Consider the following 14,171-nt stretch of genomic DNA (forward strand, 5'->3'; position numbering starts at 1 on the left):
ATACTTCCAGCAACTCGCATAGTATTCTAAGGACACCGCGAGCTTCGGTAACGTCGATCTCTGGCAAGAGCAGTTTATCGCAGATCCTGTGAGTGAATAATGCACCGCTAGCTGAGTTAATGTCTAATAAGCTGCAGATGACTTCGAAACAAAACGTCTCGAACTTCCAAAGCTGATCTTCATAGATTATTTCTACCATTGTCTCTACAATCTCTTTTAAGTTTTTGGACAGATAAATCCTTAACAGAGAATGATAACAATCGCGAGCAACTTTGAATTTTCGTCGACGCTTCCACTGGCACAGTCCGTCTGCATGTAAAAGATCTTCATAATGTAATAAAATCTTCAGTAAACATTTTATGAGCAAGCGATAATCGCGAAATTGCAATTGCTTTGTTGTCGCATTTCTGATGATTTGCGTGATATTATTCAGAATTTTATCTCGTTCTATTGAAGAAAGTAAGGAACTTTCAAAGAGGTCGTTTATTCTCTGCGTAAGTTCTTCATCGGTAATCATTGACGCTTCCTAAAATCGTTACAAAACTTGTTAAAAGTCTGAAGAGCAAATATAAAAACACAACCACCAGAGCTTTTTAAAAAAAAAACGAAATAAAGTTATTTTCTAAAATTTTTATATTCAAAAGAAAGAGTAATAAAATGTGTCAATAAAAAATAATATAAAAAGAATATGAAGGTGTATACACAAATCTTCCTTCTTTTTTAATAAAAAAAAAAAAGCATCACAAGTTATGTATACAGATTACAATCTTGCTTTTAATTTTTTTATGGAAGATTATAATAGAGACAGATAAAATTGCAGCTTTTGATATATATAAATCAATTATATCTTTATAAAAGATATTATTAGCAATGTTTTTTTTTCAACATCACTTATTGCTTATAATAAATATAATTTTGTTTTTACATAAACGTAACATATTACATAAGTGTTCAAAATTTTTAACGTTGAGATATATAAACAAAAACAATGATTTATTCTATATATACAAAATTTGTTTATGTATGTATATATATATATATGTATGTATGTACACACTTGAATTGTGTGTACGTATATGTGTATGCGCATACGTAAATAAGAAGAGTAAATGATAACTTCCTAAACTATTCAATCAATTTTGTTACAAGATAAATTTGTATATATATATATATATATATATGTGTGTGTGTGTGTGTGTGTGTGTGTGTGTGTTTGTACAGACCCATATTTATAGTCGTTACTTGAATCTCATTTCAAGAGCTATATAAAAAAACATACATATATATTATACATATATTACATTGTACATTATATATAATGTAGAATGTAATATATGTATTTAAACATTATTTATTAGGTTGTTTGAGAAGTAGTGGTTTTTTAATGAAATTTAAAAGCTTATTGTATTTACTCGCATAGACTGCGTTATTCACTGTCAGTACTCAAAATCTATAATTTATGTGACATATATTATAGATCTCGTTTTGAATATTGGATGCAGCCATAATTTGACTTCTGGAAATATTTTGTAAATACGGTGCTGTTCGATATGCTTAGTATCTGCGTAATGTTTCGAGTATATATTGCCATCTATGACAATGCCATTTATTGAAAAACGCTGCGAACTTTCCGAACAACCTGTAATATATATCATGGAATCAGAGTAGATAATAGTCGAGTTCAACAAAATCGAGCATATAATAAACGCTTTGTCATTATTACTTTGTTGTGTCACTGACATATACTTTCACATTTATAAATCTAGATGAATAGGCTAACCCCACAGACAAAACGCTAAATTCTTTTGAACACGGCCATTATGTAATTTCTAAAAGATACCGATACATATCCAGACAAAATTCTCAAAATCGAGTCGTATCTTTAGTAGTACTAAGAAACTACTCAAGTCATAAACTGACGTACATTCAATTTCTTTCCACGAATCGACGAAGAAACAAGTAAAACCGCAACTATAAATGCGGATCCATTTTTAATTGTTTAGTTTGTTTTGTTTAACATGTTCAAAATATTGTTTTCTTACATGTTTTTATAACAAAGTAGCAAAACATGCTTAGAACCATAAATCACCCCCGACATCCTCATCCGGTTGTTGTAGATGCTGCTGTTGCTGGTTCTGTTGTTTAACGACGCTCTCAGTGTCATCGTCACTTTCAGAAACGGCCAAATCGTCTTGAATTTTATTTTCGCTTTTCTCGTCTCTGGCCGGCAAACCGGCCAATAGAAAATCTGACGGGTCGTAATTTGGATCAACATCCATGCTCTCATCTGCGAGTGAAAGGTCGAAACATGAATTATAAAGTTTTGCAAACGATTAGTTCTACCGATATCTCGAATTAACACGATAAAATAGTGCGATTTAATATAATCTTTTTATGTAAAAAGAAAAAAAAACCGATTCTATGGTGTTGCATTTTTTTGTTTTTATTATTACCTACCTTGTTGAAGAAGCTGTTGTTCACCTACATAAAAACCGACATTGCCTAATTGCACCATTGCTTCGGCAGCCTGTTGACTGTCATCATCCGCTAATACGACAGCTTCTTCTCTGACTTCGCCCAACTCCAGTGTCTCCATCTCGTTTTGCTCGGAATGTTCATCCGTATTAAAAGGTACTTCATCAAATTCATCTTCACTAGAGAATTGAAGATCTGCAATAAAACAAATTATATTAAGTAAATACACATATGTGTGAGTTAGAATATTATTATATTGCTTTACCTTCTTCGAGTACATCTTTTTTCTTCGAATTTCTATCAATTTCCATGTCTCCTTCTACATCTACAAAGTCGAAATCGTCCATATTCGACTTGTTAAATGGATTTTCCGGAGAACTAGTTTGGCTCTAAAGAACAAATATTAATGACATAAACAATGTAAGTAAATTATATCTACCAATATATACATCAAAGATATATTATTGAAAATTATTATTTAAAGTGTAAACTTTTATTAAGAAACTTACGCCTCTGAATTCAGGTTCCGCAATAGTATAATTTTCCTCATCTGGGCCGAGCCATGAGGAATCGATATCGGCTTGTTCCATTGCACGCTTCTGTACAAGTAATATACTTTTCTCTAGTTGAGTTAGATGTTCATCATACTAAAATCATAGAAAGTACACACTTGTTAGCACTTGCAATTTTTTACTTCAAGATTCATACTTTTTATTTTTAAACAATTATGACTTAAGGCTCGTTGAAATTAAAACCAAGAAATATATAAAGCCTTACGAGCCTTATATATATATATACACGTAGTTTCCGCTCAACATCCTGGGAACGGCTCGTAAGGCCTTATATATTTCTTGGTTTTATTTTTACTCTAGCAAATATTCTTCACAAAAAGCTCAATTAGTATATATTAATGTTTGTACCTCGTCTAATGTCTCTTTACACACTTTGACTAGCAACTCTGCCTTGTTTGTAAGCGGAGAATCTTTGCCGTTATAAAGTATACAATTCTCCAAAATTTGTTCAATATCTTTGAGAAAATCGTAACGACTGTGATATTTATGCGCTGGAAAAGTTTTAAGAATAAACGCACACATATTAGATTATTTTTAAGAAAGAAAATTTTCTATGTACAAAACGCATACAGATATACACAAAAAAGAAGAATAAAGAATTAAGTTTCTTACCAGCTACTTTTTTAGATATTGTTTCTAGATCCATCGGCCTTTTGATAATATTATAATAGTCTTTCACCATCTTTTTATTGACGGGCTTCATAAACGGCCATACTTCTTGCATAGATTTCAACTTGTTATTAATGACGTTTTCCAAAATAAACGTAAGAGCAACTTGATCATCATCATCAAGAAGAGGATTGATGGCCTTTTCCAGCCTCATCAAACGATCCTCTTTCTCACCAAGTCTTTCGACACACGTATCCAACATTCTTTTAGCAGCCACAGTTAATGAACTCTTAGCTCCGTTATAAAGCGTTGAGTTTTCTACGATTTGATTAACATCTGCCAAGAACTCTTCTCTACTCTGATATTTCTTCTGCCTTAAATTGTCTCTTATAGTCTGTAGATCCATAGGTCGATGAATGATCTTGTGATAATCAGGAACAACCTGATGTAACGAGTATACGATAAAGCATTAGAATTTACATTATTGTTACACATAAAAAGTGTACCTACATTGTAACTTAATAATCTTTTCATTCGATTTGCGATGTATAGATATAAATCTTTTATATGAGAAGTTTTTTTTTAGATTTATATTGCTGAACACAATTATAATAATGTAAGATGATATTTGTGTTGTGATGCAAGATGATCTTACTTTGGCGTTAACGGGAAACAAAAACGGCTGCACATCTGGAAGATCTCTCATTTCGTTCAGAATACTTTCCAACATCGTTGACATTACGACAACCGGATCCGTTCTACGCCTGTTAACTGGTCTTTGATGTCGTTTCAAGTAATCACAATGATCATCTGTGGGCGGTTTCCTGCGTTTTTTTGAATTTACTGCCTCTTTAGGTACTTTGAGAAGCAATGTGCGTCTCTTCATCTCCTCAGCGTGCTAAAATAAATGAAACAAATTTTTTTATTGCAATCTTTGAAATAATTTTTAAGTTATTTGCCTAGATTCCTCCAATTGAAAGAAATGAATCTTACAAAAAACGAGATATAAGAAATAAGAATTGAATGCAGAGGTAAAAATTGTTAACAACATTTACCTTGATCAATTTTGATGACAGCTTTACCTTGGTGCCGTCAACATTTACTAAATCTTGATCATCAGTATTTAGCTGTTTCTCAATCTCCTCTTCTTGTTCCTCTGTCATTGCGACATTAACGGGTGCCGTGGTGATGCTGTTTTGATAAAGCGGACATGCTTTGTTGGTTCGCATATGACCGACGTTGCCACAGGCCCCGCACTTGAGCTTAAGATCTGGCTTAAGTTTAGGCTTTTTACGTTTGGGAACAGATGGTTCTGGTTTAGTATGTTTAGACGCGGAAGTAGAAGAGGATTGGAAATTACAGAATGGAAGGATACTGGTCGAGGAAGTGGTTGTTGGAGTATTAGTGCCGCTACGGTCAAACGTACTGTTGTTGTTCGAGACGTTAATGGCGTTACCATTTATAACCGCCGTCCCGTTACCACCCAACATACGATCTCTTTCCTGATTCCTCTTGATTCGCCGCAACTGTTCTTGAATTCTGCGTTTCTCCCGTTTCATCTCTTCTTTCTGCGCTTCGTCCAACGTCGCAAATTGCTTAATAAACGTTTCATCTTTTGAGTTACGAATCTTGATGTACGTGTCAATTACCGCGGGCTTTCTGACTATTTCAACTCGCGTAAACTCTTTGCCTTCCGGATTCCGGAAAGTACGATAGATCTTTAATACGCGACCCTGTTGCGCATTGAAGTTGTTTACCGGACTGTCATCTTCCTCATCCTTTTTTTTGCTCTCTTTGCTCTTTTTATTATCTTGCTCTTGAGCCTCGTCTATCAACAACTTTCGCAACTCGTGTCGCTGTTGCTCCTCTCGTTCTAGTGACAGTTGCGTGCTAGTCTTCTTGTTCGACAGCATATTTTCGATGTTTTTACCCATTTCTTCGATATCGGAACTATCCTCTTCCGAACTTTCACCTTCATCTGTACTCAGCACTTCATTCGATGCCAGTACGCGGTTTTGCAAGTCAAAGATGCGCTGGCATTCCTCCTTATAACGCTCCTGATGCTCGGCGATGGAAAATCTATTGCCTCGCGAGAACTTGGTCATACCTTCTTCGCCGGCCTTTGCCTTCTCCGTCGACAAAGTTCGCACCACATCGATTACTTCCCAACGAGACAGCTTTTTAATTTCTTCCTCAGGTACGCCAAATTTTCGTAGCAATGCTTTTGCATTGTTTAATGACAATCTCCTCAGATCTGCATCTGTGCCAGTCACAGTTCTCTTTGGTTGAGCCTCTTGCTCCTCCTATCAATAAAAAAAATGAAGTTTTTTGCACTGACTATTAACTAAATTGAAAATTATTTATTTTTAAGAAATATTATCATTATGATATGTTTCTTCAAAGTTATTGAAACAAACCTTGCTAATAGTAGGCTTATTTGGCACTCTAACATATGAGAAACCTTCGCCACAGCCGGTAGGATCGGCAGGACCGGCTAATTGTAGTAGACATTTCCCCTTCATGGCTTGAATGTAGGCACGCGTTGTATTCCATGGCGCCACTTTCACCTCGTCATCCATCTTAAGCTGCATATCTTCATCGTCATCATCCTGCGGAGTGAATAAAAATTTCTCGCCGTATCCGGCATCTTTCAGACGTTGCTCAGCTGCTATCATGCTGAAATACGCGCAACATTGTTCGGGCGACACCATTGCGCGGATTTCCTCTTCCGTTGGCAATCTAAAATCCGGTTTTATCACCCACCAGTTGGAGTCCATGCCTATCTCGTGTGTAAAAACAATGTTTATATGTATTATTATGTTAGTAATAATACATTTATAAATTTGCGAGGAAACAACACATATGTACAAGAAAAAAAAAAAAACAATTTTACTACTTAAGCCGTTGTACATTACGTACCGGTTCTTTTAAAATCTGCACATAATTTTAGTCTCTTTCTAATACTGCTCTCACTGTGAGATGGAAAAGCTTTTTTTATGTCATCCATTTTAATCCGTCGCGGAGTATCACGCGATTTCCAGAATAGCCGATATATAAAGACTTGCAAGAAGTCTCGTACAAAGTTGTTTGCTCTCTTCGAATTAGGTCCTGGCACTTCATAGAGTGGACATTCTTGTCCAGCAACAAATAGTGCATCAACTTCTCTAATGTGATATTGTTGTCTGGAAAAGAAAGAGATTATAGGTCGAAAAAAACAATCTTAATTAAATAAATATGTAAAATATAAAGTAAATTAAAAAAAAAAAAACAAAAAAATGTAAGAAAATAAAGATAAAAGACATAAGTTATTGATCGTAATACCTCGTTCGTATAACCAGGAAATCGGTATCAGGAATTTTATGCTCGTAGATGGGCGCACGGTACATATTGTTTTCGATAGCCTGAATACTTTGTCCGGGCGTAAGAATACCGAGGAAAGGGCTAGTGTGAGCGTATGCCGTTTCGCCATATCGATATGTCTGTGGACCTTGATCTTTGCCAGCTCTCCTTTTGTAATAATTCTTCACTTTAGAGCACATACCGACCTGATTCATAAGCGGCGGATGTTCCTCGGAGAATTCGATGAGAACCAATTCACCGTCCCTTCCAGTCAAGTCCTCAGGTGTCCTCATAAAGAACACGTCACCTCCACCGGAAGCAATTCTCTCTTGTTCGCGTTGCTTTGCTTTCTTTTTAATGTGCTTCAGCAGAGGCGAGACACTGTGAGGTCCTGGAAGAGCTAATGGACCATGACTAAACCTTCGTAATGGCGGTCTGTGAAAATTCCTCAATCGCATTGGACCCATGTGTGTTTGTACAAAAGGCACACGTAACTCCACTACAGGAGTGCTGTGTTGTATCAAGTTGCCACCACCGACCTTCAGCCTCAGAGTAGTTTCCGAAGATTTCGGCATGTAATACGTATCATTTGATATGTTGAACGGATCTCGGTCGGGCGACTTTGGGGGTGGTGGCGGAGTGTCCTCTTCGAGAACATTAATAACACCTGCTTTGCCTAACAATAACTTGCTCTTCTTCACGTGCGGATGCGGAATCTTTACTTTAGGTTGAGGACCGTTATCTTTGTGCAGAAGAGCCGGATCGATATCATCAGGTATGCCCAGAATTATATTCTCATCATTTGGGTCTAACGTAAGAATTTTTGGCTTCGGAATTTTTTTCATGTTCTCTGGATCCCAAATGACTTCTTCTTCCCACAAACCATAGACCAGTTCTTCGTTTTCCACAGGGAATATAGAGTACCAAGTGTCGTCGTAATTTTCCTCTCGCTGCTGCTGCTGATTTCCTTTTCCCATATTAATCTTATTCTTCTGAGACTGCATGTGCAACGGCGTGGTAATTTGTGAAGTAGCTAGTCTAACATTAGGTGCCATAGGGACAGGCGCACCTTTCCCTGGCTGACTAAAGGCTTGTGCAGTTCTGTTACCACTAGAAGGTACCCAACCAGCTGCGTTGTTCTTACTATTCAATTTCTGCATTACCTATATAGAAGACACACGCACACGTGTATATGTACTTCATTAATTTTTTGACACAGTATATTGTAAACACACACATTGTTTTTGTAAAATTAATTTTGTAAAATTGAATTAAACTTACTTTATGCTTTATGTCATCTCCATTCCAGACGACATCGTCCTCCCAGTGCAACTGAGATACCATTAGGAATGCATCATCAGCAAATTCCTCACCCTTCGCTTCCGACATGCTGTTTTCTTGCTCCTCTGTCTAATTGTAAAATTCATAAATTTAAAATTTAAGATATATGCGCGATAATAAAGTAGGTATTAGTACTGAACATGAGATAAAATAGCCACATACTTTTTCAGTTGTCTTGAAACCATAATTAAATCCGTCTCCGGTTTCAGGCACTTCAAGCATATCGTACCACAACTGTGCAGGCCCAAACCTCCAATCAGCTACTTTGGGTCCCATATCGCCATTTTCTCCTGTCTCACCCATTTTTCCAGTTTGTTCTTTATCTTCTACTGGTAGCAACAGTTTGCTCTCATCATCAGAACGACATGCCTCTGCACTAGGTTCTGGACCATATTGCATAATCCACCCCTAAAACAAATAGAAATCTAAAATTAAATATGGACAAATAAGTGTTTGTACTTGAATATCATAAAAATATACTGAAAATTTATCTCGTACCTTGAATCTAGGTCTTTTATCTTCCAGATCAGAACCAGAATCCGAATCTTTAACATCATGGTGTTTTTTCTTCTTACGTCGCTTTCTCACACCTCTCCAAATCTGTGGTAAGCTGCTTGGTTTGCCAGGACCAAACAATCTTGAGAATCTAAGAACTTTATCGGTGCGAAAGTCTGGGAATAATTCAGTAACATCAACATCAGCATACTTTGATGGCAACATAGAAGCCAGAGGAGTTTCCAGTTTACGTTGACGTGCTGCCTCTGCCTCCTCTGCTGTCAGCATTTCCTTTTCCTCGGGTATTGGTGGAGGTGGCATCAATTGTTTATCTGACTTGTTGTCAACTTCCTCATCATCAGCATCATAATCTGCATTCTCTTTTTCTGTTTTCTTATTAAGTTCGTTATTCTTAGCTAAAAACAATTTATTTCTTAATTTTTTGTCATATTTGTAAAACTATAATTAATGGTATATAAACAATTTTTAGCTCAATATATGTGATTCCATATTATAAACAAATATATACAATATATAGTAGTTAATATAATAATTTATGATCATGCACGTTTTTTATAATAATAATACTAACAAGTTTCTTCATTTGTATCATCTGCCAATTCATTTATATCAGAAAAGTCTAAAGCTGTAGGTGATTTTGTAAAGTAATCTACATCCATATCATTTACAGTTGTATTCTGACTTTCTGACTTATTATCTGTTTCGCTTTCTTTTTCTTCGTTACTACAGTCATTCCGCATCATCTCGTTGATAAATGAGTTTAAACCAAGACGACCGAGAGAAGCTAAATGTTGTTTGGCATCAGGATCCAAGATATCATCTTCTAATTGACCATTATCATCAATATTGCCAAAAAGGAAACCAGTAATATTGAGGCCAGACGCAAAATCTTTCTCATTCTCGTCTTCGGAATCTCCCATTTTTCTTTTATTGAAATTTAAACGTCACTTACTTAAATGATTTTTAAAAAGCCTACAAACGTTTCACTTTGCAACTCAATCACGAATCAATTCACTTTTTTTATCGCGTAGATATATACATGTATATATTATTGATTTGTGGAAAAAAAGTATCAATTCAATTTTTGTAACTCAATATCGAACAGTTGCGTACAAATCACGATTTAATATGTATTTACATAGTATTACATCTATAACTGTACACAAAAGAGACATAAATCCAACTGTGGGCATGTGCGGAACTCTACGCGTTAAAGGCCGAAGTACAGACTTTAAAGGGTCGTCTACAATGGAGAGTTTTAGACTGTAACAGTAAGAAACTGACAAATCACAATCGATTATTTTTCTGTACTTTGTCTGTGATTGGTCAATTTCTTACTATTACGGCCTACAACTCTCCATTGTAGACGGCTCTTAAGGGCCTTCTACAATTAGATATTAGAATAAATCAAAAGTCAGAAGCAAGAAATTGACCAATCACAGATAAATCACAGAAGAATAATCGATTGTGATTAGTCAATTTCTTGCTTCTGATTTCTGATTTATTACTAATATCTTATTGTAGAAGGCCCTTTAAGAGCCGTCTACAATGGAGAGTTGTAGGCCGTAATAGTAAGAAATTGACCAATCACAGACAAAGTACAGAAGAATAATCGATTGTGATTTGTCAATTTCTTACTGTTACGGTCTAAAACTCTCCATTGTAGACGACCCTTTAAAGGCCGAAGCACATACTTTTGCATAACGCATAAGACATAAGAGAATCAACCAATCAAAGCTTTCTAGAACAAAAAGTAGAGATAAAAACAAAAAGCTGGATTGGTTGATTTTTTATGTCTTATGCGTTATGCGTTATGCAAAAGTCTGTGCTTCGGCCTTTATAGCTCAGTTTCCGTCATGTTGTTGGTAGTAAAGATTCGCTGCGGCAGCAAACGTCACGTGACTCAAATTTTCTAGGACTGCTTCCGCTGGGTATATTTGCTGCTCTTATCTAACCCTCACTCGATGCCATTGTCTGCGAAGTTCAAACATACAAAAAGCAGCAAAACCGGGAAAACTTTATTGTTGATACTTATGCAATAACTATATAATTCCATCAACAACAAAGAATGGCATTGAATGAGGGTTAGGTAAGAGCAGCAAATATACCTAGCGGAAGCAGTCCTAGAAAATTTTAGTCACGTGACGTTTTGCTGTCGCAGCGTGCTGCTGTATGAAAAGGTACCTTAATACAACGCATGCGCTGTAGCATTTCTTCGACGCTATTTTCTTCAAGTGACTCTACTGGTTATATATATACTGGTCTAGTTTCCACCGAAGCATTAATTCACACCTAATGCGGCGCAGAATCAAATTTAAGTCAATGGAAACGCGTCAAATTGCGCTTATTTCACTTCCGCTTTGATTTATAAGAGGTCTGTTCTTTTTACCTGAACTGACCGCACTAGTTCAGAGTTCATCTTTTTCACTCTACATTGGAAGAAAAAAGATAAACTTTGAACTAGTGTAGCAAGTTTAGGTAAAAAGAACAGACCTAAGTATTCTACTTCCAATGGAAACGGAACACTAAATTTGATCTGTACCGGAGTGAAACCGAATTGAGAGTTTCTGTGGAAACTAGACTACTGTGACTGCAGCGAACCAAAACAAGCGAGGAGTTACAGCAAGTGTTTTCGTTTTATTTTAAGAAATAATATATTATTTCGGTAATGGAGAACAGTGGTGAAAGCGGAGATGACAATGGTCCTTTAGGATCAACAGCTTTTCTAGGAGGAGGTTCTGTTACAGCGTCTTATATTGGTGTACAATCTGATGATATCGAAGGTAGGTTAAAGTTTTTGAGAAGGACTGTATGAAAAATATTTATAATGAAGCTATACAAATGTTTTGTTGTACTTTTGAAATATTATTTACATTTTAAATTTTCTAATTCAATTTTGTCATTTTCTGTTGCTTGTTAATTTCCAAGCGTCGGAATGTATAATTTTTTGGACTATTTATATATATATATATATATACATGTGCGAATGAACCAAAATCATACGTGTAGCAGTGTAATGGTTTAAATAGATGTTTTAGCTTTTTTTCCTATCTTAGTTGTCTTACTTGTCAATTCTACTACATTATTATATTAATCCTTCACGGACAGACATGAGTCTCCCAGCTCACTTAAAATTTGCGCATCGGCGTTTCTAGTGTAAATTATTTTTTTTTAACGCTTATATCTTCGAAAGTATTAAAGAGTTTTTCCATTTTTTTGTCCACAGAATTGTTTAAAACAACAAAATTTAAAAATTAATTTTTTGCCGAAATATTCGATTTTAAAGTGGCGTCTTACGAGTCTGTCTGACTCGTAGGTCATTTTTGAGGTCTGTCTGTAAAAGGTTAAGTAATAACAAGGGTTCAGTATCCTAATAGGCAAATTGTGAAAATATTGCACAAAAATGACATCATGAATAACGATCCTGCAATGATTGCACTAAGATGATTCGCCATAATGCAACAGTTTTGTCGAAATAAAATTTTGTAAATAATATTTGTCAAAAATTGCGAAAAAGTCATTATGCATTTCCATAAGTATATGCATGAATTTAGTTGATTTCTTCATATGCAATATTATATTTCTTCATATTTTAAACATCACATAGCTGAAATTTTTGTCTCAATTATTGGACAATTTTTTTTTGAAATTAATTTTGCAAATATACTACTAAGATAATTCGCCATATCGTTATTCTTTTGCCGAAATAGTATTTGGAAAGTAATTTTGCAAACAACTACAAACATTTTATAAAAGATCAATGTTTTTACATCTATTTCCTAAAATATATCTGTATAATTACAAATTACAATTTTAGTGCAAGATTTTGTCACAATTTTGTAAATGTTTTCCTATTAGGGATAATAACAAAGATAGAAATATCGGCACTATTTACATACTTTTGTTAATTTTTATATATTTAAATAATCTGTAGATAGATCTATATATATATATTTTTAAATGATTAAAGTTTTATAAATTATTGTAAAAACCAAATATGTATTTTATTATTACTAGCGGTATTGAAAATCTATAAGTTCAGGTTACATATATACTATAGATTTTTAAATACTGTCAATAATAATAGGATAGATAAAAAAAGATTTTAATAAATATTACATTAAACAGATGATCCTGAAAACACTGATGATTCCAATCATGATGCATCAGATCCTCTGCACAGCCCTGGAGCTTCCACTGGCGGTGGACCTCTTCGTGAACAAGATCGCTTTTTACCCATAGCAAATGTTGCCAAGATCATGAAAAGAGCCATTCCTGAAGCTGGAAAGATAGCTAAAGATGCACGTGAATGTGTTCAAGAATGTGTTTCTGAATTTATCTCATTTATCACATCGGAAGCTAGTGACAGATGTCACATGGAGAAGCGTAAAACTATTAATGGTGAAGACATTCTGTTTGCTATGACTACGCTTGGCTTTGATAATTATGTCGAGCCTTTGAAAGTATATCTGCAGAAGTACCGGGAAACAACAAAAGGTGACAATCCTACCAATGCTGCTACAACTTCTGGCAATGGAAAGACAGAACCCCAGAGTAATATGTATGAGGATCAATTATTTGCTATTACAGCAACTGCATCCAGTGTAACTACTTCTGATCCTTCTGTTATCTATAGTAGTTACTCGTCCAATGAGCAGGTGCAGTTTCCACTCTCCTGATCATTGGGAATCGGAGTAATTGGTGTAATGTATTATAATGTATGAGGACATATGTGAAAGAAGATACATGATGATGATGATGATTGCATATCATTCCTAAATCAAGAAGAAAAAACAATGCCTAACATTTTCAGGCAAAGTAAAGTATTCTAAAACTTAAAACCTCATTGTTGTAAGAAATAGACACAAACGCGTTGTAAAGGTTGTTGGTTAAAACTGAATACTGAGAGGTAGAGTAATCTTTATAAAATAAGGAATTTATGTAATAAACTTCAGACTATGATAAACTACAGACTTAATTAATAGTGATTTTGTTTACTGTTTTGTGAATTTTTTGTTTACTGTTTTGAACACATGACAAGGATAGAAAAAATGTAGTCGATTCCTTTATTTTTCTATGGTTTAAGTTCTAAAGACGCACTTAGACTACTTTTTAGGCTGCGAAAACTCGCGGGTTCAGGCCGCAACGGAAACTAGAGCCGAGTAATCGGCTGTAAGAACCGGCAGTAAAAAATGGTATATGTATATGTATATATGTGTACACACACGCACACACACACACACACATATATATATATATATATATATGTATATGTATATATGTAAATGTGTGCGTATACAGGGTGTCCCATAATTGTCG

General features: G+C 35.0%; 2 protein-coding genes across 3 annotated transcripts; one reads left to right on the plus strand and one right to left on the minus strand.

Moving 5' to 3' along the window:
* Nucleotides 1-445: 445 nt before the first annotated feature.
* Nucleotides 446-10,035, minus strand: LOC109858631 (transcription initiation factor TFIID subunit 1). 2 transcript variants are annotated; one of them, XM_020436092.1, is made up of 16 exons: nt 9,424-10,035; nt 8,835-9,247; nt 8,499-8,744; nt 8,277-8,405; nt 6,978-8,158; nt 6,576-6,838; nt 6,074-6,435; nt 4,712-5,959; nt 4,312-4,554; nt 3,660-4,098; nt 3,396-3,538; nt 2,985-3,122; nt 2,741-2,864; nt 2,458-2,670; nt 2,043-2,287; nt 446-526 (listed from the first exon to the last, which is right to left on the minus strand). In XM_020436092.1, the coding sequence occupies exons 1-15, from the start codon at nt 9,770-9,772 to the stop codon at nt 2,073-2,075; spliced, it is 5,706 nt and encodes a 1,901-aa protein (XP_020291681.1). In that variant the 5' UTR covers nt 9,773-10,035; the 3' UTR covers nt 446-526; nt 2,043-2,072. The 2 variants fall into 2 exon arrangements, with proteins under 2 accessions (XP_020291681.1, XP_020291680.1); XM_020436091.1 differs by lacking the exon at nt 446-526 and having other exon boundaries at nt 1,033-2,287.
* Nucleotides 10,036-11,395: 1,360 nt separating this feature from the next.
* LOC109858632 (nuclear transcription factor Y subunit B-4) lies at nt 11,396-14,098 on the plus strand. Its single transcript, XM_020436093.1, has 2 exons — nt 11,396-11,635; nt 12,981-14,098. Exons 1-2 carry the CDS (start codon nt 11,521-11,523, stop codon nt 13,529-13,531), a joined length of 666 nt encoding a protein of 221 aa, XP_020291682.1. The 5' UTR covers nt 11,396-11,520; the 3' UTR covers nt 13,532-14,098.
* Nucleotides 14,099-14,171: the final 73 nt, after the last annotated feature.

This window comes from Pseudomyrmex gracilis, unplaced genomic scaffold (genome assembly GCF_002006095.1).
Source record: "Pseudomyrmex gracilis isolate BER0280 unplaced genomic scaffold, ASM200609v1 scaffold_215, whole genome shotgun sequence".
NCBI classification, from domain to species: domain Eukaryota; kingdom Metazoa; phylum Arthropoda; class Insecta; order Hymenoptera; family Formicidae; genus Pseudomyrmex; species Pseudomyrmex gracilis.